At 40.2% G+C, this 25,839-nt stretch overlaps 1 protein-coding gene across 3 annotated transcripts in view; it reads left to right on the top strand.

The window, feature by feature from the left end:
* The first annotated feature begins 338 nt into the window (after nucleotides 1-338).
* Nucleotides 339-25,839, top strand: part of NPNT (nephronectin) — a 54,371-nt gene continuing 28,870 nt past the window's right edge. For 2 of the 3 annotated variants that reach the window (XM_063336873.1, XM_063336875.1), the window contains exons 1-4: nucleotides 339-583; nucleotides 1,976-2,076; nucleotides 10,058-10,108; nucleotides 17,679-17,771. In XM_063336873.1, the coding sequence (XP_063192943.1) occupies nucleotides 513-583; nucleotides 1,976-2,076; nucleotides 10,058-10,108; nucleotides 17,679-17,771 (316 nt within the window). In that variant the 5' untranslated portion in view covers nucleotides 339-512. The remainder of the gene's footprint in view (nucleotides 584-1,975; nucleotides 2,077-10,057; nucleotides 10,109-17,678; nucleotides 17,772-25,839) is intronic. The other variant, XM_063336874.1, reaches the window with a different exon arrangement.

Genomic DNA, 25,839 nt, shown 5'->3' with positions numbered 1-25,839 from the left:
CTTAGGTCCTTGGCGTTAGACAGGGACTTTGCTTGCAGAGAGGAGTGGGTGGCCGTCCTACTTCGTGAAGTTCAACCTAGAAAAGCTTATAAAAACAAAGCCCACCCTTCTTAGTATCTCCAGACGGCGGCTTTTGCCTCGCTCGGCCCCTCTCGGCAGGAGCTGGGGGCTCGTTCCCCTTACCTGCTGCACCGGCTGTACCGTGGGGCCGGGCCCTGCCAGCGGGGGCCCGACCGCGGGTCCCCCGGTGCCCCTCGGCGGGGAGGCGTCGGGCCGGGCCGCGGGCGCCTCTGCCGGGGACGGGCGGCGTTGCGGCTCCCCGCGCAGCGCCTCCTCCGCCCGGCAGCGCGGCGGGCGGAGAGAGAGCAGGGTCTCGCCGCCCGATCTGTGGCAGCGCAGCCGGTGTCGGCGGCAGCCGGACCCCTCTGCCCCGCGGTCCGCCGTGCAGCGAGGCGGGCGGGAGCGCCTCTGCTGCCCAGCCCGAGCCGCCTGGGCGGACCACCCTGCCGGCCATGGAGCTCTCGCTGCGGCTGCTCCTGGCGTCCTGCCTCTCCCTGGGGGCGGCCGGGGAGTTTGACAGAAGGTAGGCACCGGCTCCCGCGGGGCCGGCGGGCGGCCGGGCGGGGAAGTTGGTGTTTCCTCGGGCGAGTCGGAGCCGCCGCGGGGAGAGCGGAGGGAGCCGGGGCTCTCCCCCAGGCGGGCGGGGGGCTCCTAACTGCCACCAGACTCCCGGGGCGCGAAATGGCGGCGGGGGGCTCCTTGCCGGCCCCCGGGGCTGCCTCCCGGCGAGGCGGGGACGGCCGGCAGCCCTCGGCGGGACTCCCGCCCCTCAAGCCGAGAAGGGGTGCCCGCGGGCACGGCCGGCCGCCTGAGGGGGCCGGCGGGGCGAGAGACCCGTCCCTGCGGGGGGCCGGCGGGGCCCGGGGTTCCCCAGGACGGGCTCGCTCGGCCGCGGACCCCCGCGCCCATGGCCCGGCCAAAGCGAGAGCCGCCCATCGGCCGGCAACCTGAACGCGGGCTAAGGTATAAAAAAGTTTATGGCTCTGGCAGGGTTGCGTCCTGCAAGAATTAAAGACAAAGCACTTCGCGTGCTTTAAAACTAAAATTAGTTTATTGACGCCTCGAGGCACTTGAAACAGCGTACGGTGAAGACTGCAAGTCAAGTTTTGACACGAAGCGAAGGCCCGGGAGCGTGTGGCTGCTGGGCCGGGCCGGGCCGGGCCCCGTCAGGTGCAGCCGGGGGCCGCGGGGCAGGTGGGAGAGGGACTGGCGGGTGCTGCCAGGAGCTGCTGCCCGGCGCGGCCGTTCCGCCTGCGAATAGATCAGCCCGCACGCTGTCCCCGCCAAAGGCTTCTTTTTAGGATTTGCTCAAATCCGGCATTCGCTTTATTTCAGCTTGTCATTAAAAAAAATTTAATAATTTACGTCAATACTTTGTAATTGCTTGAGACTGTGGTATCCTTTCCTTGGAACAAGGGAAGACTACAGATCTCCTTTTGCATTTAATTTCTGCTTAACAGTTTAGGAAGCTTTTGTTTGGATTTTTTTTTTCCTTTCATGTTTCAGTGAGAAAATTTGGCCACATATTGTGAAACAAACCAACGCCGAAACTTTATTCTGTGGTGGTTTATTCCATGTTAAAAATTCTGTTTCAGACTTCGGAAATGATTCAATACCAGCCTGGGAGTGGCAGCAGTGAGCACATTGCAAAGCATGACAGTTTTTCAGGCTTTACAAAGTTACCCTGATTATCCTTTCTCCGCTTTGCCTATAGCCATTTACATTTTCTGAACTAAACACAGTATTAACGATAGAAATATCATAGCTTCAGCTTAGACCAGTTACTGTTTCACAAAAAAGGATATATATCTCCATGCAGGAGAGGCTTTTGATGGTCTTTGTCTTTTTTTAATCTAGAATGATTTTAGCTACTTCCAAAACGTTTCACAAGACTTTTTTGAATTCTCTTGTTCAGGTGGCCCAGACAAATAGTCTCCTCCCCAGGACTGTGTCGGTTTGGAAGTAGAATTGACTGCTGCTGGGGCTGGGCCCGATTGTCCTGGGGACAATGCCAACGTGAGTATCATTGCTGCTGGGGCTTCTAGTCACTTGTAGAAAAGGCTTGTACACACCTAGTCACATCTTTCACATGTTCACACATATTCTTACAACGCAGGGCTTAGGCTTTTGCACGTGTGATCTGACTTACTTATAAGGATGTTGTTGGGTTAAAATTTTGTCTGTTATTAACAGTACTAAAAATTATTGCAATCAAGTAAGGTAAACTTTAGTTTGGGCAATGAGAATTTGGGAATTTCTGTTTGGCTTCCGCTTCATTTCGTGCTCTGGTCTAATAGCCTGACGTAACGCTACAATGTGTCATGTTACACGCACTGCACCCAAATTATTGACATTTTACTTAGAAAGTCAGTGAAAACATTCCAGTTGGTATTAAGTTCAAACATTCTTTCAGTAACCCCATACTAAGGGTATAAAAACACCTGACAGCATCCTTTTACTGGGTCACACGTGAAGAGAAATATCTCCGAGATTCTCACATCTATGTAGAATCTTTGATATAATTGCAGGATAACCAGGTAGATAAGTCTTCATCATTAACTACATCTTCAAAAGTTACTCTGTCATGGTAGCTAGCACTGTGTAGAAGTTAAAATTGTTAGGAGTGTCACAGAGACTTTAGCTTGTTAAAATTACAGCTTTTGATACTGGGAACTCTTGCTCATGTGTTTAACAGTGCATACATGAGTGATATCCCCTAAGTTTTTGCAGGATTGAACCTATAAATACTGGTTCTCTCTTTTTTTTTTTTTTTTTTTTTTTTAAATTTTGATACAAATGTCTGCAAACTACATTATTTTCTGCCGACCCATTTTTCAAGTAAAACAGGTATTAAATACTCTAAGTTGCTTAGTCTGCAGGGCAGTGACTGTAGGTGGCAAATATTAGGCACAAGATAGAAATAGCATTGGCAATGCAGCTATCGACTCTCAGCAAAGGTTTTGTTCAAATCTGTAAACAGCAAGACTGGCTTCTTCCTTCCCAAGTGTGTTAAAAGCCCACAATGTTTAATAGGTATGTAAGATGACTGACGAGAAAGCTATGTAAAGTACTTCTGGAACATAACATCCTTGATACTGTTTTTTGATGTAAAGTTCTCAGGTTGATATCCCTTGGGCCATACCATGAATCATTTTGATTTTTAGGGCTCTAGTTGGTAACAAGTAGTCCTTTCTCTGGGGTGAATGTTTGTAGAGAAAGAAGGATAATGTGGAGTAGGTTGATTGAGGCTACTCCAGAGATGATAAAATATATGTCCATCTTTCATAACACATTTTTTTTTTTTTTTTTAAATTATGGAGTGTTTCAATGTTTGAGGCTACAAAGGCTTAACTGGCAAGTAGCAAAAGTTCACATTGTTTAAAAAAAAAAAAAAGAAAAAGAACAAACCTGAAAAAATCCAAAACACTAAAAGGGTCTCACTGTGATCCTTTTCTTAGACAAGTTGTCTCCTGTGTTGTGACTGTAAATTGCAGCTCATGTTTAGGTGTAAGTCAACTTCAGTTATATTTGACCTTTAATTTCTCGCTATTACCAAGTCTGATTTGGGGTTGCATATTTATCATCTTGGGAGACAGCAATAGCATAAAGTGATACTAGCAAAAGATTCATAACTGAAATTGGAAATGAGACAAAAGTAATGATACACAGAAAGTATTTTTTATTTTTTACTGTTTGAATTTTGTCAACAAGGTCATTTGTAGTGCCAACTTTTTCAATTACCCTAAGTGCTCTTTTTTTAAGGCTAAAGCTAGGTGAATTCAAACCTCATTTCAGTGCATTTTAGTCCATTATTCACAGATTTGTTCCCCATGCACATTTCCAAGAAGTGCACAGATACATTTTATGTGGTCATCTCCAGTAGTTGGGACAAGACTTTCGAAAGTATAGTTATCACTTAAGTGTCTAAACGCATTTTTTTCCCACACTGGGTACTGATAATTTTTCTATTGCTGCTTCAGAAGAGTCTCAGACATTTGGGTGAAGACCTTGTTAAAAACTTAACAGCTCCTTCTAGTTTTTAAATCGAGCCAAACTCTTAGAAAAATAAAGCAAGAAAATCTGCCCCAGTTGTGGGTGGTGAAAATTCCAGGCATATCACAGAGCGGGAGATTACAGTAAATGAAAGTGAATCTTGCTCGCAGCCAAATAGAAAATCTGTAGTCAACTCTCCACCTTGAGAATGTGGCATTTGGTATGAAGGATTAACCTGGCACAGAAGGCAGCATTCCTGACCTCAAAGGAAAACTTTAGTGTTCTACTATACAAAGGGATATCACTGAAAAATTTCCAAAAGCCAAGTACACAATTATTTCTCCTACTTTCTCTATGGAGAAAGGCAAGCTTCTTAGTCCTGTCTCTGAAATGAGTGGCATAAATACATCTCAGACTTTCTTTACTAGATGCATGTTTTCTTTGCCGTTTCGAGAATAAATTGTATTTGCACAAAGCCAAAGAGTCAGGCTTAAAAACTAGTAGTGAGACCCAATTAACAAATGAGTCCAAAAAAGAAGCTGTAAATATTCAGGCAGTAATGCTGAGCTCTTTATTAGTGAGCTTGAACTGCTTTTCTCAAACTCGTTTGAGCCATCCTTGGCATGCCTGCAAGTGCTACAGCACCTTTGGACTCTCACCTGTTTACTCATGCATAGTTTACTATGTAGGCACTGTCACCTCTGAATTTATCGTTCTGACAACAAATGTCAGGCAAGAGCCATGCTGGAGCCAGAGCGTAGCAAGAATCTAGGCTCTGATACGTGACAGGGTTGTCCCATTTTACGGAGACCTCTGAATCACGATGAGCCATGGGCAAGCGATCACTAACATACCTGGATAAATTTTCTGCTGTCCAGCTGAGCTGCTCCACCAAACACACGTGGTCATGCCTTCTGCCCATGGCTACTGAGAAAAAAAAGTGTTAGTTTAAACCAACTGTGGGTTTTAAGGTAATGGTTTATTCGTGGCAGAGGTTTAAGCCTGTATATGTCAGCCCTAACAAAGTAGGATAGTGGCACAGCTGACAAGTGGTAACTGATTAAGCCTTGGTAACTCAGTGCTCCTGATCTTCCATCCATAACCCATCCATACAGTTGCAAATGGAAACTGAACTGTGTTAGCTAAACTTGCTTTTGTGAATGTGGAGTAATTCCTTTTATGTCCCTTTGACTGACAAAGGAGTGCACGTAGGACGTAATTGTGCTTACTGCTGCTTAGTAACGCGAGTCAGCATAACTCCGCTGTCTCTTTCACCCTTATAAACATGTAGGAAGAAGTGAAAATCAGGCCCCTCCTTTAATTTACACTCTTCCTTTAAAACATCCTCTGTCTCCAGTTAATAAATTACACCTGTCAAGACTTGTACATGTAAGGAAGTGCATGCAGGTCTGATCTGTCTGTAAACTTGCTTCCAAAGCCTGTCAGTGTCAGCTGTAACATCTCAGCTAGTAGAAATATTCTGTCTTCAGTGACATGAAATTGCCTTCCCAAATGCCCTTTCCAATTCCAGCAAATGCACTTAGAAAGTGTCTCTCTAACTGAAATAATTAAGCACTTTGAAACAGGTTGGATTTTTTTCTTCTTCCTTGCAGGTTGTGAACACCAAAGCGAGATCTATGTTTAGGCAACTAGGTCCATTTTGAGATTGATACAAATATAGGCATATTTTCAAAGGGTCTGAATGTAACTCAAATAAGTTCATTGGCATTTCTAAGTCCTTGTAAATTGAAAATCCATCCACAGTTATTTAGCGACCTAATCTAGATTTAGAACAGTGGATATATGCCATCACCAACGTAAGTAAGTAGCCTTTCTGAGGTTTTGATCTGGTATATAAACCAGGTTTATATCATCAGTAGAGCTGACCCTTTACAATGATGGACTCACAGCATCAGTGCTTTAAAGTCAGATGTTAAATATCCTAGTTGAAATTAGTCCAAAATTCCTATGTTGTTGCCCAGCCTGGGGGATTTACTTGCACCTCAATAAGTAGTAGTGGGAGTAATCACACAGAAGCCTACTTCTGTGAAAAACGCTATGTTGATAAAGTACCTGATGAGATGTGTGTAAAAATAGGGCTGTTTTCTTGCATTTTTGTGTGTTATTGTTGTGCACACAACAAAACTATAACCCAGAGCAAAAGTGAGGCTAGAAAGAGTTTCTTCAGGATTTCTTCTTTCAGAGTAGGGTGTTTTGACTTCCTGTGACAGAATGTTTTTGGTAAGAGCAGGTATTAACAGTACATATTTAATTCATAACTCTTTTTGCATTGTAAGGCAATTCGTCTGTGGTATTGTGTGTGTTGTCCTAACCCAGAACCCATTAAACGGGTTTTAAAGTACACAGGGAAAACCAAGTTGGGGCATGCATCATCACACATATCTTGCACAAACGCACTTTTCTGTGTGCCAGAAGAAAAAATTTGCCTTGGGAAGTTGATTCAACTTTTTTTTCTTTTTTTTTAAATGTGTTATTCAGCATTAATTTTCATGGTTTGAAATACTTGGGGGAAGAGAATTTCCAGCAGTGGTAGAGCTGTGGAGCTCAGTTCTTTGAGCTGGATGGGAAATGTGAACTGCAGAATAGAAAACAGTTGTGTCCATTCCTGTATTATAGCTACTGTGATCTAGGAGACCTGCTCAAGCCTGTTGTCTCATCCCCGTAATAAGATATCTGTGACAGTATTCTGCAGGGATGGCTGTCTTCCTGAGTGTTTCTCAAGGAAAGGATAATCTGGGCCTTGTTGTCCAAGTTTCTCTGCTAGGTCAGAGCAGCAGGGAAGTCATTGGAACCACTGCTGACTGACCCTTGCTCGTAATCCGGTGTACAGAAATCAACTGTGGATACATATTCACATACTGAGCTAGGGAACCTGGTTAGCCTATCAGAAAACTAAAATATGGGATAAGAGATGCACACATTTCATGCAGAGACTTACATGAGAAGTAGCGTCATGCTTTTTATTACCCAGAATGAAAGAGGAAGTTCTTTCCTTCAGTTTCCAACAGGCCATGCTAGGGGTTATTTGAAAAATAGTAGTTCCTTGTGGACGTTTTTGCCACTAATCTGTCTTGGTTCCCTGAAAGTTATTCTTAGAACTAATGGTCTATGTGCCTTGCTTTTAGCTGGCTTACAAATATCTCCGTAGTTCTTTCAAAAGCTATAAAAATGGTTTCCACATGCGTGTGTCTTTCATGAACAAAATACACTTGCTTTGTACTTGGCTGCATGTCTGTTTGTAATTGATCTTTATGCTAGTTATATGTAGTCAAGGTACACTAAAGATGTAGGCTGCCTTTTGCTTCAAAATTCCAGCTTCAGTTTAACGCCCAAGAACTGTAGAAAGAGCTACTACTTTAACATAGATTTAAAACGTTAAGCAAGATTTTTTTAAGAAAAACAATATAAACCAGCTTGAATTCTTATTCTGGATTACAGTTTGGACAACTCCTTTGCTAGAGGCAATTGCAAAAACGGTTCCTTTTGCTGTGTTCGCATATGTACAAAATAGAAGGTTGGATCTGCAACTTCTAAACATGGATGCAGATCGACTGTCACAGGCTCTGTTGGTATGAGTCTGCATGACTGGTGGAGTCAGCAGAGGGTACTCTGAGATTTTGTCTGGTGGACAGAAAGTTTGACCAGCAGTAGATGCTTAACAGGAATAAAATCCCACCAAACATGGATTTTACAAGTAGTGATGTTATTTGATTACTTCACTCTTTTCAATGTTGAATTCTCCTTAAACAATAACAAAGTCTATAAAGTCTGCCTTGAGAAGGGGTTGTGAAGATGAGCGTGCTCTTTCAGAGCATCCATCTGTTCTATCTCCATCTGGTTATATCCCTGTGCTGAGATTTCAGTGTTCTACCTAGAAAGCAAAACCAGAATAAGCCAGCAAACTAGTTTCCCACCACCTTATGCTAAACCCATGACAATTGGCTTAGGAGAGAGCAATCAAGAAGGTAGACCGTAAAACAGCCCGTTAGTAAAAGTGTAAGTCAAGCCATTGGTTTACACCCCCTCGTAGTATTGCATCATTAAGAAATGTTAATTGAAGGATGTCAGGTTAGCATTTAGATTTAGTCAAACCTAGTGGAAAACATACTGTTTCAGGAGGTTCTTAAGGGGGACCTGCAAGAGAGATAGGGGAGCTTGTACAAGCTGAGATAGCAGATGCAGGCATAACCAAATGCTTTGCTGGGAACTGTGCATGCTGCTGCCCTCTCACAACAGTTGTGAAGAAATTTACACTGTCTGTGCTGCTGCTTCTGTCCTAACGAGCTTAAAGACTGTATCTGTACTGTGCAATCTACTGCCAGAGATGCGAGGGGGGGGAGGAGGCGGCTGTGCTCTCATTGATGTCTGGAAGGAGACTCTGTATAACAACGATAATGTCGATGGGAGTTTACCCATATAAATCACCTCATACATCAATGGGAGCTGCTTAGGACTTCTGTTTCTTGCACGCAACAATGCTTTCAGTGGAAGTGGCAATTCTGTATAGTCCACGATGCACAAAAATAAAACCATGATTTTGTCAATAACGAGCCATGAAAGTACTGTCTTTCAAGAGGCTGACCTGCTAGCAGAAACCTCCTTAAAGTTGATAGGAGTTTTGTTACTGAATTTTTGGTTGCAAGAATCCAGTCTATATTGATGCATTGTTTTGGCAATGTTTAATTAGTATTAACGTGCAGCGTGTTTGCTTCTTATAAAATGACTAATATTTTTGTGCATCCGTAGTACTTTTCAAAGAAAAGACATTTTATACAGAATTGCAATACTGCTATGCAAGAAAAAATGAGGTTTTGCTATTTTTATTCATTTTTTTTTTCAGTTTGGAAGCTTTATGCTTTTAAAGCAGTTGTGACTTTACTATGTTAAAGATACAGTATCCTTTCCCACTTGCTCACTGCATCCCTCATGTACTTCATACAAAGAATAATAAATTTTCAGTCCAGTTTTTCCCAAGGAAATCTCAACAGTAACATGATTTGACAATTTACAACTGCATTATACTTGTATTTGGAGCTTCTCTCAAAGCCCAGCAACAACTTGGGGAGCCTCCATCCACTATAGCAAATCCTAAGGGACTATATGGTTAAAACTAATTTAAACCAATATAAGTTGCAATCATAGCAAACCCTTAAGTGTTGGTCACAAACTACTTAAAATACAAAGAGCTGCTGTTGCTTAAATCCCAGTCTTTTATAATAAGGCTATGTAGCCTAACAAGCTATGCTGCTAACATTAATTTTATTGGCAAATAAATTGATTTAAAATAAGCCCAAAACATAAATCTGTGTTTCCATCTTAATTTAACTTTCGTAGCATATCTAGTTTCATATGGTAGTAAGAGCTGAAAAAGCCTATAAGCATTAGTTTTAATTTGGATGACATTCAAAATTTAAACATTATAAAAATGAGCAGTAAATTTATATGCCAGCATGTTTATTGCTTGCAGATGTTCAGATTCTTATAAATGGGTGTAATTTTAATTACTCTCAAATTAGCATCCAGATGCTAACCCTTTATGTTTGCTCTGTGGAGATGCAGCATTAAAAATATATACCTATATTTAAATGAAAGGATACTGTCTCTTTAAGAAAAGCATTTATGTTCTGTTGATGGAAACATTGAACCTAAACCATGAAACATGAGAATTTTTACAACTATGTACCATATGAAACATGACAAAGTGTAGCTCCTTAGTTGATTGAATAAGAATAGCATCACGTCATTATATTTAATTATTGTTATGTATCAGAATGTGTTTGTTAAATCTCATAATTAAATACTGATGTAAGGTATTTCCATTTTTAAATGTGTACTAGAATTTTTTTTATTTCAGAAAAGCTCTGAATGTTGAATGTGTGTAAGTCTCCAGGAATGTAACAAGTTGATAAAAACCCCAGCCAAGTCCATCCTCCTTACAGAAAAAAAAAGCTGGAATTTCTTTTTTTGGACATTTGTTTTGCAGCTTTCTACGTCTTAAGGCAAAGAATAGCCAGCCTAAGGTGCCAGCCCAAAGGTTAGCTGAACATATTTCTTGAAATAATTTTGGCAAGGTTATGACTTGGAGTTACAGCCTCTAAGTCAAAAGTTTACAGAAAACTATAATACGTGACAAGAAGATGTAGATGTTTTTTAATTTTTTTCCTTTTTTAAACATTTGATTTGGGGAAGATGAGGGGGGGAGGAAATTAACAGGCCTGTTTTATCCAAGTCACCTATCCAATGAGATACTTACTTTCTAGACTATTGCACTTTTCCCTTTTCACTCTTTTTCTTTATTTTACCCTCAAGCCCCAGGCAATATTTTTTTCTTCCTGCCAATTGTTTATACTCGCAGCATCATACTTACAAGCTGTCAGACTTAAGAGGCCTGGTTTGCTTTCGTGGTATTGAATCATGTGCAGTGGGAGGTTAGTTTGGGATGGCTGAAGCACTTATTGCCCCCTGTTGCCTGCGTTGCACCTCCACTACAAGTTGTCATTCCTACAACAGGGAAACTTAACTGCCCCTGCTCCCCAGCAGCATACAGTCTGGCATGTTAGAGCGAAATGAAATCAGCACTAGTTCGCATTAGTACCCAAGTACCAGTCTTTAGAAAGGGGAACAAAGTAATCAGCTGTTCGTCTGATCAGCTTTGTTACTGTGATACAGAAGTCACTCTGCTGAAGCCAGTGGGTGTTATATTCTAATAAATAAAATAGCAATAAGGCCCCGTTTGTTTTCTGCCACCACACATGGAGACAGTCATATGCTAGCCTCCTTCTGCCTCCTGGAATTCAGTAGATGCACAGAAAGGTTCAGGTAACAGCCATTTGAGATGATAGAGCACCATTCTTTAAGCAATTATCATGAGCCATTTGAAATGCAAACATGAAAAGATTGACAAAGCACGAAATATTTCTTGCTTTTCTAATTTTGCATTGTGTTAGATCAAATTTTCACTGGTATTTAAAAAGACTATTTAAGTGCATGACCATTAGTTTAACTTTCACTGACTTCATTAAATCCTATTGATTTCAGCGTTACCCATGCTAAAGTTACACGTGCTTTTAAGTGCTGTTCTGAATAGCAAGGCATTAATGAACCAGGGTCTGGATTTGTGTACGCAGTTTAGAAACACATTTGGCAGCGTAGGCAAGCAAAGAATTCAGTGCGATGAATAGCCCTCACTGGTTGCCGTTTGTCATATTAATGTGCTGTTGTTGGGATCATATGTGCAAACTGAGTAACTGATTTACCCAGGCAAATAGTTGTGCATGAAAAATTAGGAGCTGCTTACTTAATGGAACTGTATGTTTTAGATGGAAGCTTAAGCATGCATTTTGACAACATTTGTTATCGTGAATGTTTCAAATAAGTGCAAGTAATTTGTGAAAAAGTATTCAGGCATTAGATACTACCATTTTATCTGATGATATTATCAGTCTCTAGTTACAGAATCTGGCCAAGGACATTTATTATCTCTCAAAAAATAGAGTAAGGAATGTTTTGCATATGAAATTATCTGAAAATTAATACCCTAGTTGCCCTAGTCAGGTTTATTAAGCTCTGCAGAGATATATGTTGTGACGGCTAGTACACTTGTTTGGGAAGCAAAGTTATTTTTTCAGAAGTAATTCTGTAATGTGAACTATGGGTATGACATGTTTTTACCACCTGCTGGTAACTGTGTGGCAGCTTAAGCTTTATGCATTCTCCTGCATTTGTATGTAGTTGAACAAAAAAGAAATATATAGCTCTGAAAGAGCTGCAGTGATTTATTGTACAAGTTAGCTCATATCTTTGGGATCCTAGACCGAAATTACTGTGAATAAGGCAGATCTGTTTTCCTGAGCGTGTGTTTATGCAATTGCATAATTTGTAAAGAATTGCAAAAAGTAAACAGAAGTAGACAGACGTGAGCTGAAGCTGGCTCTGAGGAAGAGAAGTGTAGAACTTGAGGTTGTGGTCTGTTAGCATCACAGGAAAAAGGGAGCCAGATTCAGGTGGAGGAGGAGGCATAGAGGAAAGCTTGTTTCACCAATATACAAGTCTTGGTATAAAGTCGGCACTGGGGGAATGCAAGTAGCTATCTTAAGATTGGAAGCCTGTTGTGCATTCAGCAGGATAAGAGGATCCAATAAAGGTTTGTGAGGCTGAATAGTATGTAATCATCTCTGGGCTGATGCGAAAATTACTTCCTGTGTTTGAGCAAACTGAATTTTAAGGAGCTGGGATTTAGAGTCAAAATAAATGTTACTTGAGAAGAGAGGGCAGAAGCAAGGCCATTCAGGCAGGTGGTCAGCATAGTTTGGTTTAGATGCAGGTATTCTTATGCATATTTTTAGACTTCAGAGAGGTGAAAATAGAAGTTCAAGGACAGTTTGGACATCTGCAGTCTGGCATTTTGAGGCACATTTGAGTGGAGGGATGCAGAAAAGCATTTAAAGCAATTAAAAGCAATAAAAGAATTTGAGGGCAACTTCTGTCATGAAACCCTCTTAAGGGCATTGTGCAAGAAAGAAAATGCAAGGAATAAGAAATAATTATTAAGGAACAGAAATTAAGAGATAAAGCAGAGAAAAAGAATGTAAGAATTATACACAGAATTATACTCAAGGCTGTTTTGATGAAAAACTTAGCTAGGAGCACTGGAAAACCAAAGAAGGGTTGAATTGGTAGAGATACTCCACTAAGAAAGTTCAGCGATTTCCATTGTTGGCCACAAGTAAAGAGCAGGAGTTAGGCAGGTAGGGATCAAGCAGTGCAACTGACTGGTTATGACTCCACCAAACAGTGTTAGGTAATCAAGAAAATAAATCATTAACGTTAAAATTCTAGATGAGAAGAAATAGAGGGAACAGCATGTGGGAGCCAACCGTTGCCCTTAAAATATGGGCAGCTTAGTGCAGAGGGACTGACAAAACCTGAGGGGGACTTCCAAAGCAGTTTTGAGGGAGCTGTGTGCAGGGAGAAAATACAGATCAAATTTTAAAACCCCAGCGTTATAGACCCATAATGAATTGATTGAATGTGCTTTTTATTTATTGTATTTATGCAACAATTAAAAAATAATAATTCAGAATGATAGAGTCATGCTCAGACATCACCAGCAGCTAGTCGTGGCTGGGAAGTTTGGTGGTTTCTGGCTTTTACACAAGCATAGCACCTAGTAGTAGCACGTGCATTTCACTAGAAATTCTTTCTCCCTCCCTCCCACACTTGAAAAAAACCACCAACCTTAAACCCAAACCACTCATTCATGTTTCAATTCCTTGTGTTATTTTTACAGGAAGTTTAATTTGGCCTGAAGTTTAAGTGAGACTTAAAATGTGGTATTTATCATCTTATTTTGGAGGAAAAGGTACTTCTTGCCAACCTTTAAAATAGGTACTCTGTTAGATTTATGGCCAAGTAAAAGGCCGCTGTCTACATTTCCTTCTTGCGTAGTAGGAAAATGAGTGTTACGTAGCAGACTGAAGTCCATGGACATGGCTTACTTCGGTCATTGTAAATGTGAAATGACCAGAGGGAAATGATAGTCTGTTGGTTGTTGGGGTCGGTTGTGGGGAAATTTTTTTTTGTCAAGATGCAACAAGTATTAGTTGGGAGATTGTTTTCCCCACTACTTACGAGTCTAATTGTGTTTAAAAAAAAATGGATAAATGCCACGTGTTTGTGTGTGAGCAGAGCAACTGAAATATCCTACCCTACCCTACCCTACCCTATCCTACCCTACCCTATCCTATCCTAAATTTTGCAAGAAAGTAAGTGGAGTGGAAAATTCATCGGCACACATAGTGTATGCCTAGACTCATACTAAACAGCTGAAATATTTGCCTGCTATTGAAAGAAGTGCTGAAAATCAGGCTCAAGCTTATTTTTATACCTGGATCTCATTGTTGACCGTGTTCAACCCTTTGGGAGTCAGGGAGTGCATCTCTGCTGCTGTGCAGGGGCAGTTCCTCCTTTGGAGAAGGGAGTATTTGCAGGCTGCAGATGGCAGAGCCTGAGCTATCCGGCCTCTCTGGGACTGAGGACTCCAGTAGAGGCCAGTGGGAAGGGCACGTAGATGTTGCCTGTGGAGCCCCAACCCGGTGGGCAGACTTGGCTGAACGCCCTCTGCTTCTTAAGTCCTGAGCACCATGCGAAGCCCCGCTCACAGCAGTGGGAGGATATACAAATTGCTTGGTGAGGGTGGCTTGATTCCTGATAGGAGATGCTGTGGGATGTATATCTGTGGTGTTGGCTGAGCTACAGATGTTGCTAAGCTCACTGCAAAGCGCCTTTCTCTTGTGTATATAAATTCTTCGATTATAACATTGTATTGAATTTCTGCAGCTGTGTATAAATAAGATGCATAATACTGAAGTAGCCAAAGTGCATAGAATGTACTCTAATAAACAGGATTTCTTCAAGTACAGGGTTTGGCAACAAACATAGGTTTCCAAATACCTGTTTAATGTGCAAAAAAAGCATTTTATGATGACTGTGGCTTTATGGATAGTGGTTTGCTAATCATTAGGAAACTTTCCGTGTGGTAATAGAGATTCTTGAGCTGTAGACAGCTGAGGGCCTGAGATCTCCTTTAACTAAGATTTTTAAAAACAGAAGAGAGAGATCTGTCACGAGATTTAAGTGCATTTCTTAATTGTGTCTTGAGACTAGGAGGTAGATGTAGACCAGGAGTTTCCCACCTGTATGTCATACAAGACATTAAATACTGCATAGCATGGAGCTAAGTTTGTTGACATGTATTGGGCTAGATGATCTCTTGAAGATCCCATAGATCCGATTGCTTGATTTAATAACAAGCCCTATGTTACATGTTTTGTATCTGTAGACAGTTATATATTACTTGTTTTAAACCAATGCTAATACAGAGTTTTTGTTCTAGTACAATGTCTGACCTACTTGGTTAACAGAGTTATGCAAAATATCTGATTCCTAATACAAACATATTTGACCTTCTGAATTAGAGAAACATTTTCATTTCTAAATGAGATTAAAATCTTATTTATTTCATTACTGAATTTTATAAGGCTTTTCATCTTCAAGTAGGAGATCTTTTTTCCTCTGAGCTGCTGCTAATTTACAATCTATGCAATTGAAGGAAGATCCGAGATTTTTAATGAAGTCAGCTAAACTAAAGTTTCCACAGGTTCAGCTACTGAACACTAACACTTCACACCAAGCTGATTCCATGGCACTTTGTGTTTTTTAAAGAGTAATTATTACCTAATTGTATCCTATTCCACAATAGGGATTTTCACTGAAGTGCAGTTGAAATTTCATGAAAGCTTTCAAAAACGTATTTATAGTCATTTCTGTTTCTCTGCTGTAGTTTAGATAGCATCTTTTTCTTTTCCCCAGTGACTTCAAAATCATGAAGTTGATTTTCACAGTCTTCGTTTTGCCACCATCACCTCTAATTAGGCTTGGGTCTATGATGTCAGGAAGATAGGAGCCTCAGTGTCTAAATGGGCTCTTACACAAAGATGGTCTTTTTTTCTGCTTATGACCATAATGATTAAAAAAGCAGTAATTGTTTCCAAGTGCAACGTTCTAGAAGTTTGGGCATTCTTTTTGAAACATACCTTTTAGTAGTCTAAGCATCCATTTTCTCAATGCTTTAATTGAGAGGCATTTCCGAATCTGAATCCTATTTCTTCGTTTCTGGACAGTGTTTATTGCAAAAAAAACCAAACCAAAACAAAACAAAAATCTTGCGTTAACTAGAAACATCCCTCTCTGTAGCTTTTTAAGATATTCCTTATGACAGTTTTTGGAAAGAGACTGCATCATCGTGTCAGGGAGACGCGTCAAGAGTAGTGCTGTAGTTTTAGAATAAGGTTTTAAGTTCTGAGGCAATATCCTGGGCCATATATATAATGTTTAAATGAAAAAATGCCCTGATAATAAAGGGCAAATGCAGTCCTAAAACTGGAGCAAACTCCCTCTAGGCTAACAGTTGCTTCTGTGGATGCATTTGTGGGAATTGCTGATTCTGGATGTTTGGAATCTTATGGAAAAAATTTTAGAACATCAGAGATGTATTTGCATATTTTTTCCACAACCAAAACGAATCTCTTGTTTCTGTTTTAATTTTTTTTTTATTCAACCCCGTTGAACAGCTTGGCTAGAATGCAAGCTATGTTTTTGAGTGCCTTCTGACAGACTTCTGTTAAATTAAATCCTTAATACATCCAGTTTTATGATACAGCGTGTTGTCAGATTAATTAATATTACATCTGGATCTAGTTAGTTACTTTGCAAATTCCAAATGATACTGTTAGTTTAGAAAATGAATTTAAAGCCAAGGTAAATAGTAAATCCTGATTACAGGGTATTCAGTTTGTGCCACCCTTCAATTTCTGTCAAATTTGTGTCCATATTGCTTAAACAGTAAGCTCACCATAATTTTGCATCTGCGTTTTGTCATATAATGATAAACAGCATTTTAAAGCATAGTAAATACTTTAGTTTTCCAGTATGTTGAAAAAGTATGTTTAGTAATAGAAAGACATTTCTAATGAAAAAGACTTTGAAATGTTGTTTAAAATTTTCAGCTGTAAAATTGTTTCCAGAGTTATGCAGGACTCATTGCACTCTGAAAATATTCCTGTTAGCTAATCCTACATCAGTAGAAATACATTTGTGCATGAATTCATATATTTCTTCAAAAGCAACGCTTGTTTTATTATTGAAGTTTTAGAAGTTTGTTTTATGAAATTTTTTTTGTGTTATATTGAGAGAGGTACCAAAAAATGGCTTCCCAATTATTATTTCTTGGGGTCTGGTGTTTATGCTCCATTTGGGGAATTAGAAATTACCTGGCAAATTTGACTCTGGAAGCAGACTAGACCATAACTTCACATTTTGAGACTATATCTGTACAGCAGGTTGGGTAGTAAATGCTTGAAATGTTCCTAGTCAAAGTGACTTGGATGGGTGCAGTGATAAGGCAGCATATTACAGTGTTGTTTTTGCTTTTACCCACTCCCTTTTTCCTCCAAAAGAAAAAAAATAAAAGTAATTCCCATGCCAGAATCCAAACAGCTGAAAGGGAGAGATTCAGGCAAAACATTGCTTAATAGTGGGTGTAAAGAGTGTTTCCTTATGGTTATAGAGGAAAATGGTGAATGCTGGGATCTGTGCTACTGCCTATCGGTGACTGAACTATGGCTTTGTTTGTGTGTCACCTAGGACATCGATGAACGCATTTTCTGCATTGCGGGAGCATGTTCTGGTTTTACCAAAAATAATGGCACGAATCATAGTATATACATAGAGAGAGAGCGAGTGAAGGCATGATGCCTGCTTGCTGATTAGGTATTAAGAGAGTCTAATATCCCAGAAACAGCACAATGTAGTGTTGTACAAAAGCAGACTACTAACGAGTATCTCACTCTTCCCATGTGTATTGGGGTGGTGGTTATTTTTGAAAGTGCACCTGATGTTTGAACAGTGGTATTTGAAGCACATAATGATGCTGAACTGAGGAGCATAAAAGGTACTATTTGTTAGGTCGTTGCCATTTGTTTCAAAGTGAAGTGCTGTCAGCCTTGACTGGGGTGGAAGAATAATGAATATTCCTCTATTTGCAGCTATATGCCAGCCAGGATGCAAACATGGTGAATGCGTTGGGCCAAACAAGTGTAAGTGCCACCCGGGATACACTGGAAAAACCTGCAACCAAGGTAAGAAAGTGAAGTCCAAGGAAGAGAATTTCTTATTGAAATCACAGAAGTATTGTTGATCCCTCTCCCCCAAATGCTGTGTGTGTCGCCTGAAGTTATAGGGTAATGAACTCATATATTAGGTCTGTTGCTGGTGTAGCTATTATGATACTGGGACTGACATCTGTAGAGGGAATGGCATCTGCAGTGGGATAACGCAGGGTAAAAAATTGCTCTCATTTAGATGAAATCGATGAGATTAAGGTAGTGTGTATTTACATGCTCTCCTGAATCGGAATCAAATTATTTAAATCTTATGGTAGCAATTGTTATTTCATAAAGTCACAATTTTCAGGTTTGGATAGTGAAATAGTATTTGTTTAATTAAAAACAATTTATTCTATGCATTCTCATTTTCGTGTTTCTAATCGTGAACTAGCTAGATAGCAATAAACTGTACTGTGTACTTAAGAGTTGGAAAGATGAAGTGTTCTCTTGCTAAATTATCAATATAGTTTCACTGTGGTTTTTTTGCTAAAAGTTGATCTCCAAAACATGTAATGGTATAAAGATCATAGAGTATAAATAGAGTTGTGATGCATGATTTATTATATTTTGATGCCTAGGACATGTTCATGTACAAAGATATCTCAATAAGAACTTCCCTTTTCCAGTTGTCTAAGCCTACAGAAAAAGTTCATGCATTTTGTGAGAGTGCTGAGGAAGTGTGGTAGAAAAGTGTGACATTTAGAAATATGTTGTTCAAAAATGTACACTGATGTTTGCTAACCTTCTTTTGACATGTTGATTTTAGATTGAATTATTTCCTTTAAAAATAGATAAATGCTTATTTCCAGATTTACTAAACCTTCTTGAGCAGATATGGACACGAATGTTGTATTTTTTGGTTTTGATTTAAGTCTCATTTATTCTGTTATCTTTCAAAGTATCCTGTCTCCTTTTCCCCTTTACTCTGGGTTGTTATGATTTTATTATTCTACATTATTATTCTGTTTTGGTCAGTCTGGAACTTTCGTTGAAAACTGTGCAGTGAACTAAGAGTTGTTATATGTATATGTAACAGTTTTTATATACGTGCTAATTACTTTAACAATATCACAGAATGCTGTGCAAATTGCTGGAGGCTTCAGTCTTGAACTAAACCATTCACTTTCCACTAAATGCTAAGGAAGGGAAAAATGCGGTGATAAATGACTAAAGGAAGCCTTTTAGGCAGTATTGATCAAATATTCTTGCACAGTATTGGTGACAAAGTTGCCATGGCAGATGTGCATGAGGTTTCTGAGATGCCTGCTGACAGCGGTGTCCCAAATGTACCTTGTTTCAGGGGACTACAGCCTGTATCTATTCTATTCTATGGTGAGAGCTTTGAGCTGTTCCTGGGGTTGGGATACACGTTCTTGCCGTGTGCTGATTCCCTGTTAGGATGAGACCTGAATGTCCATAGTGGATGCAGAGTCTGCTTTTGCCAGGAGGAAAATGCAAATTGCATAGGATAACTGTGACCTATGTTATTATACCTTAATGTAGCACCTGTCCTGTTCAGTCCATGGGCCATCTTTCTTCTTTCTGTTCTAGAATAACAGTTGGTGATAACAGAAAGTAATGGTGTTGGTGTTGTGGTTTGGGCTGGGCTGGCCACTAAAATGAATAACAGACGCTCTCTCTAACTTCTCTCCCGAGAGAGAAGAATAAAAGGGAGAGAGACTTATGGATTGAAAAAGAAAGGCAACTATTTTAATGAAATATTAATAATAAAATAAGAAGAAAAGATAAGAAAATAATGAAATATATACAATATATAAAACCTGTATCAAGCTTCCAGGATGATGATAATGTCACCGCCAGGCACTGGGGAAGTCCAGACTCCCAGCGGCAGATGGGTACCGGATTCTGGATCTGAATTTGGAAACGCACAGATTGAGATCAAAGGCAGACAAACAGACAGAGTCCTCCTCACACACTGGCCATTGAAGAAGGGTCTGACCCCTTTGATCCCTCAACTTTATACTGAGCGTGGGGCAGATGGGATGGAATACCCAGTTGGTCAGTTTTGGGTCACCTGTCCTGTCCGCTCCTCCCTGCAGGTGGGACCCCTCTACACTCTTCTGCTTCCAACCTTCCAACGTGGCACACAACAAAGTTAGCTGACCTTGGTTGTTATAGCAGTTAAGTCTAAGCAAGAGCCTCTCTGCATAGCATCCCTTGGCATTAACCATAAACATCAGGCCTTATCACTGTGGTAGCAGACAGTGTCTGCAGAATATGCCATTAATTTCAGAGTTAAAGGAGGCTTAACTGAAAAGTAAAATTACTGAAAAGAAAATTGGTTCTGTTTTACCTCAAACCAGGACAGCGGGCAAAAGAAATGTTGGAGTTCCTCTGCAGAGATGGATGTCTTTCCAGTATGTGTGAATGGTGCTGGACTGTAAAATATGCTTAGGTTCTTAGTGGAAGGCATTCTTTGGGTACGAGGGCTGATAAACAGGCTTTACATCTCATACTTGTGGATCAAGCCATATTCCAGGGACTGATCCAAGAGAAGAACTGAGCCTCACAGCAAAACTGTTGAACCTCAACTGTTTGATAATGCCTGGATGCTTGTCTTTTTCCAGCGGTGCTGGCAATGCCAGTGGCAATCCAGTGGCAATCTAGACCACGTTTTAGGTCACTTAGAAGTTAAGATGAGCAGATAACCATCTCTTTTATTATGTTGTGACATTCAGCAACTAAATCGCAGTGACTTTGCAAGAGCTAACCACGTGCTCTCCCCACAGCATTCAAATCTCCTGAGCGGCTTCAGTGTTTGCCTTCTAGCTTTTTGATCCCAGGTTCACAGCTGTAACCAGTTAAGAAAAAAGCTGAGCAACTTGAAAGAAAATACCCTGTGCCAGCTCTCTAATTTATAGTGATAATAACAGAACTAATACTTCTTTCAAAATGTGTTCATCAGAAAGTTGATATTTGCGCTTCAGTAAGATCTATGTTCACAGACAAATATGAATTGTTGAAATGCAGGGTAACTTTGTGTGGCTGCAAAAGGCTGCTTTTAAGCAAAGAATGTAAGGCAGTTTTTCTGTAACTTACTGTCCTCTTATCCTGTTTGTTCCAGGAACATGATGCAAAAGTTTGCTACTTTCTCTTTTTGTAATGCAGTTCTTGTCAGCACTTTATTTATTTATTTATTTTTAATGATGAAGTAATGTATATTACAACGATCTGGTCATTTTTATTATGCCTCCTTCCCATCCTGTGAAGATAAGCAGCTAAATACAAGTCCACCTGGTCAGAGCAGTGAAGCACTTCTATTCCGCCCCCTGGATCATCATGCAAGAAATATAGCATCAAGGGGTGAGATGGTCCTGTATTTCAGATGGCGTGCTCTTTCTACCTGCACGGCTTGAAACAGTAATACAAGTTCTTGCCAAGGGGTTGGAAGCTAATAGACTGATGGCTGTATGCAAAAGCTGAACCCGCAGTGTCATTAGCATGCGGAGCAAATAACTGATTGTATTTCCTTGATGCTTTGTGCCTGTATTCAGGAAAAAGCTTGACTCTCCACCATATTAATGGTTGTAACTTGTTTTTTTTTTTTTCCTTTCCTCTGCTCTTCTTTCAGGGCCTGCGCTTTTTATTTGTTTCCGAGTTGCTTTGTAAAGTGAGAGTGATGGAAATTGTTTATCAGGTTACGTAAAGACAAAACTGTGATTTACATAAAGCTGGAAGTTGAAGAAAATGAGGATTGCTAACTTCTGCGTTTGGCAGTTGTCGATTAATCAGACTAAGTGATGTGAACAAAACTCTCTTAGGGTGATACAAATCTCTCATACATTTGACATGGTAGTGTGATAGTTGCGGGAAATGAAAACTGATCTACTGTTTATAGTGTGGTGATAACAGTTTGGGTTTTTTACCTGGTTTCTGGTCCCTGTTTTTCTATTTTCAAAGTCTGAGTAAATTTGGTATTAAATATTTGACCTTTGTGTTGCCTGATCCAAGTCAGCTAATAGGCAGAAAAAGGCAGGAAGGGTCTGAGTGCTGGAGTCTTCTGCAAAAGCTAATTAAAGAAAATAGCAGTGTATATTGCACCTTCCTAGGAATAAGTGCCTCATTGTTAGGTGTGCACTGAAGTCGGTCATTATCCAAGATCATGTGTGGTGCCACACAGTAATCAAAGAAGTCACATCCGGATTTGCCAGCACTCTTGTCCTTTCCTTGCATTCACATTTTCATTTAATTTCCTTAAAAATAAAATAATTGTGCTCAGCAGCCTGCGCTTATGTTATAGACCTGCTTTCCATACTGCCCCGAACTGTCAGTCTGCTTTTATGTACACTACTGTCTTATGTTATTTTGAAATTAAGAATGATGGATTTGCATTGACTATACAATTGCAGGCAACTTGGGAATTTAAGTGCCTGAACAATGAATTCTCAAGTGCAGGACGGTGAGTGGACATTCCCACAAGAAATTAAAGGCATTTGTTAAACTTTTTAATAGTGTTGGGCTTTATATTTTAAATTCCAGTGACAGATTATAAGTGACTAAAAGAAATTACAGTATTTTATTAAAAAGAAAAACAATGTGAAAGTGTTATTTTTATTACCCTTCGAGTTTATATATTTTAGCTTTCAGTTTTTTTAGAGGAAACTTATGCTTTTTTCTTATTTCCTCTTTTGATGCATAGACATTTATACTGAGATGTCTTTATAGAAGTTGCTTGAAATACACAGTTTATAAGTAACCAGCATTTGTTCAAGAGGTATGTTCCTACGGCTGATTTTTTGATGCTAACATTAGCCTGAACCTGTTATTGAAAAAATAGACCTTACTTAATGGACGAGAAACACGCAAACAAATAGAGCATATAAATAGCAGGAATGTTTCGGCGCTCCCCCAGTCCATGTGCAGTACATCCGGACTCCTTAGGGAAGCCCGCTGTTACAGATGATGGGTGCACGGAGGTGGATCAAGAGAGCTGTCAGCATATTCATACAGGCCTTTATGTAGAACCAGCAGGACCTGCCAGTAATCGTACAGTGTGCCTCCTGGGAAACTGAGCGGTGCTTGTCCTGCAGTTTCCGACTGTGCCCATCCGTGCTGGTGAAAAAAAGAAAAGATGTGTTTTGGGGAAAATAAGATGGGCTGAGCAGTGTGCTCTAACGCACCTAACCCCTTTGCAGGCTGGCTTCTCTCTTAAGCAGCCCCAGCACTGCCACTACTCGTTTTCCTAAACAGTAGCATTTGTTCTGACTCCGTAAGGTTAAAAACATCTTTCTGGTAGCTAATGTCAAAGGCAAAAGTGAAAACCCGTGACACGTGAGGTTTAGGTTTAAGTGGTGGTGTGCTAACAGCCTATTTCTGCTGCCTTGTGACCTTAGTGTTCTGTTATGTCAGCCAAGGTTAAAAAATTCTGAACTTTTTCAAGGCACAGGCATTTGACTTTCAGCATGTTTTTTAAGATGTGAATCGAAAGCTGATGTTGACAGCATTGGTTGACAGGCAGAAACAGAATGAAATGAAGACAATAGAAATAATGTGGTCAAAATTCCACAAATGAAAATCGTGTGATGTGATATCCTAATACAGTTGATTGCACCTACTTTTTAAGATTGTGTTATTCTCAGAGTATGTTACTAATAGCTGTCTATTTGTCAATACCACAGCTTTCATTTCTGTACTAAGAATATTTTGTACCAAATGCGGTGTAGTATTTGAGTCACATAGAAAGATCCAATTATTTAAGGCTCATCATGTAATCTGTACTTTATGCAAGATGGTAAAGTGAGAATGGTCAGAAATTCTTATCATTTTCAACTTTGGATCTGTGGTTGTAGCCCTGGAAATAAATGTGAGACAGTTCTTAAGGGTAAAGTCTTCAGGAGTATCTGAATTTAAGAGCTGAAGTGCAGTGGGATGTAAGCAGTAGAAGTTAACTGAGGCACTGTTAAAATCCTGCCCTGTCAGCTTGGTTTCAGCATTACCTTTCCTCGTTCTCTCCCTGCTTCTGGTTAAGTATTTTATACTTAGCTCTGTTGTGCATTTATTTTGTAAAGTGATGCTTTTTGTACAAAAGAGGAAGAACGCAGATATTTTAGACTTACAGAACTTCTCTTTCTCTTACTGCAAAATGGCTGTTGTCCATGAATCTCAGAACAGTCAATAGTGTGGGCTCTCTGGGGATACTTTTAGTAATTGAAGTCAAACTCTGACAGAGTTTTTGAATTTAACAATGACTTTAACAACAGACATGTTGCATGTCTAATAAATACGTTAACGCAGCTATAATGCCTGTCAGGAGCTGCCTAATTGTACTAAGTTTTACAGAAGAAAGAAAAAAGCAGCTTTTTATGCTGCCCAGAGAAGTTTGTCTCCCAAAATAATGAGCTTTCGTCTGTTTATTATTGAGCGGTTTTATGTGAACGTTCTCACAGTGAAAGATTTTCACAATGAAAACTCGCCCTTCCTCTCTGACATAATCATCTGCTGCTTTTCTGTTTGACCTGTGCGCTTACTCTATCAATAGTCACAAATCTTAGCTGAAGATCCCACTTTCACAGTAGAAAATGTACATCTCTTCTACAGCCGTTTCTCTTAAATGCAGCAGGCATGCTCTTGTGATTGTGGCGTTGGTGCCTGCTGGGAGAAGTATGTTTCAAATGTTTTCAGATTCCCAAAGAGTGAGAGTTGCAAAGGGATGCTCTTTCTGCAACGCATGATCCCCAGGAAGACTGTGGCGATGGTCATCGCTCCTTGTTTGTCAGGAACAGGTCCAGCCCTTATTTTGACAACTCACTGAAGTCCTGCCTGTGCCCACCTGGTCTTCCTCACCACTCTAGGAGCAAATGTTTCCCTTCAGGCTTCCGAGAAACATCTTGTTCAGCCTTCTGCAGGAAGAAAGGGAAAATTATGTCCCTAACCACTACCCTCTCGCAGCAGGAGGGAGCAGGAAGTGTTCTTATCCCTAAACATGGCTGCTCTTCTCAAGGCCTTGGAAAAGGAAGTAAAAACAGTCATATCCATCGGTCAGGGGAAGTGTTGTGGGGAGGCGCAGATACCTCTCTGCATGGCACTCACTTTTCCTTGACCCCATGAAGATGGAAAAAAAAAAGTAGGTCAGAAGGGAACAGATTTAATGATACACATAAACACTGTTAAGAATTACTGACTTAATTCTAACCAGAGGTATATTTGTCTTTCTATTTTAACATCTTAATTCTAAGCCTTCATATCTAGTCCATAGAATGCATGCGTCTCCTTCTCAGCTGGCATTTTTTAAAGTGGCGACTGTGTTTGTGTGTCTACCACACGGTAGGAGCCCCAAAGCTTACCTTTCTGCTACGTGAATTAGGGAGTGACTTTTGATGAGAATGTGCTTAATAGTGGAAATGGCTCTTTGAAAAGTTCCTGGAAATAACAGTGACTCTCTTACTGTAACTGAGCTCCAGGCAGCATTGTGCAATATTAGAGATGAAGGTCGGTAACTCAGTTGTTTAAGTACTTGCTGGCTGGATTTGTGAATAGATTTATTATTTTCACCTGTATTGTTGTCTTTACTCATCAGTACACAAATAACTAAGTAACAGGTTAATCTCATTTACCCAGATAAAACCAACATATATTCTTGGGAGAGAATTCTGAAGGAAATGCTCGCTCAATCTTTACTTCTTGTTAGAAGCCATGTCTACTAATGTGAAAATTGTAGGCTGAATATTTTCAGTTTAAGTCATTAATTCTGTATTAAATTGTAAATCTGAAATAGGAGCCTTCACGGATAGTCCTTGACAAATATCACTGATGTTAGGTACTTTTGTTTCAGTATTTTCTAGATGGTAAGGAATAAATTTTCTCAAAGTAGGTTAGCATCAGCTTTCCTACCTTCCTCTGCGACTAATTCTGAAGCATGATAGTGAATCACTGAATCGCTATCGGAATCGCTGATAGTGATTGGAGCAGTGACATTTGCTTTCTCCCTCCTCCTCCTCCAGTGTTCTGGCTGGTCCTGGACATGGCATCGACATGAACAGTGGCGAGATGTGGGCAGCCTGAGCTTGTGCATTTCCTAGTG

Source organism: Chroicocephalus ridibundus, chromosome 5, assembly GCF_963924245.1.
Source record: "Chroicocephalus ridibundus chromosome 5, bChrRid1.1, whole genome shotgun sequence".
NCBI lineage: Eukaryota > Metazoa > Chordata > Aves > Charadriiformes > Laridae > Chroicocephalus > Chroicocephalus ridibundus.
The sequence above is the reverse complement of the archived record's forward strand: the minus strand, read 5'-3'. Positions and strand labels throughout refer to the sequence as shown.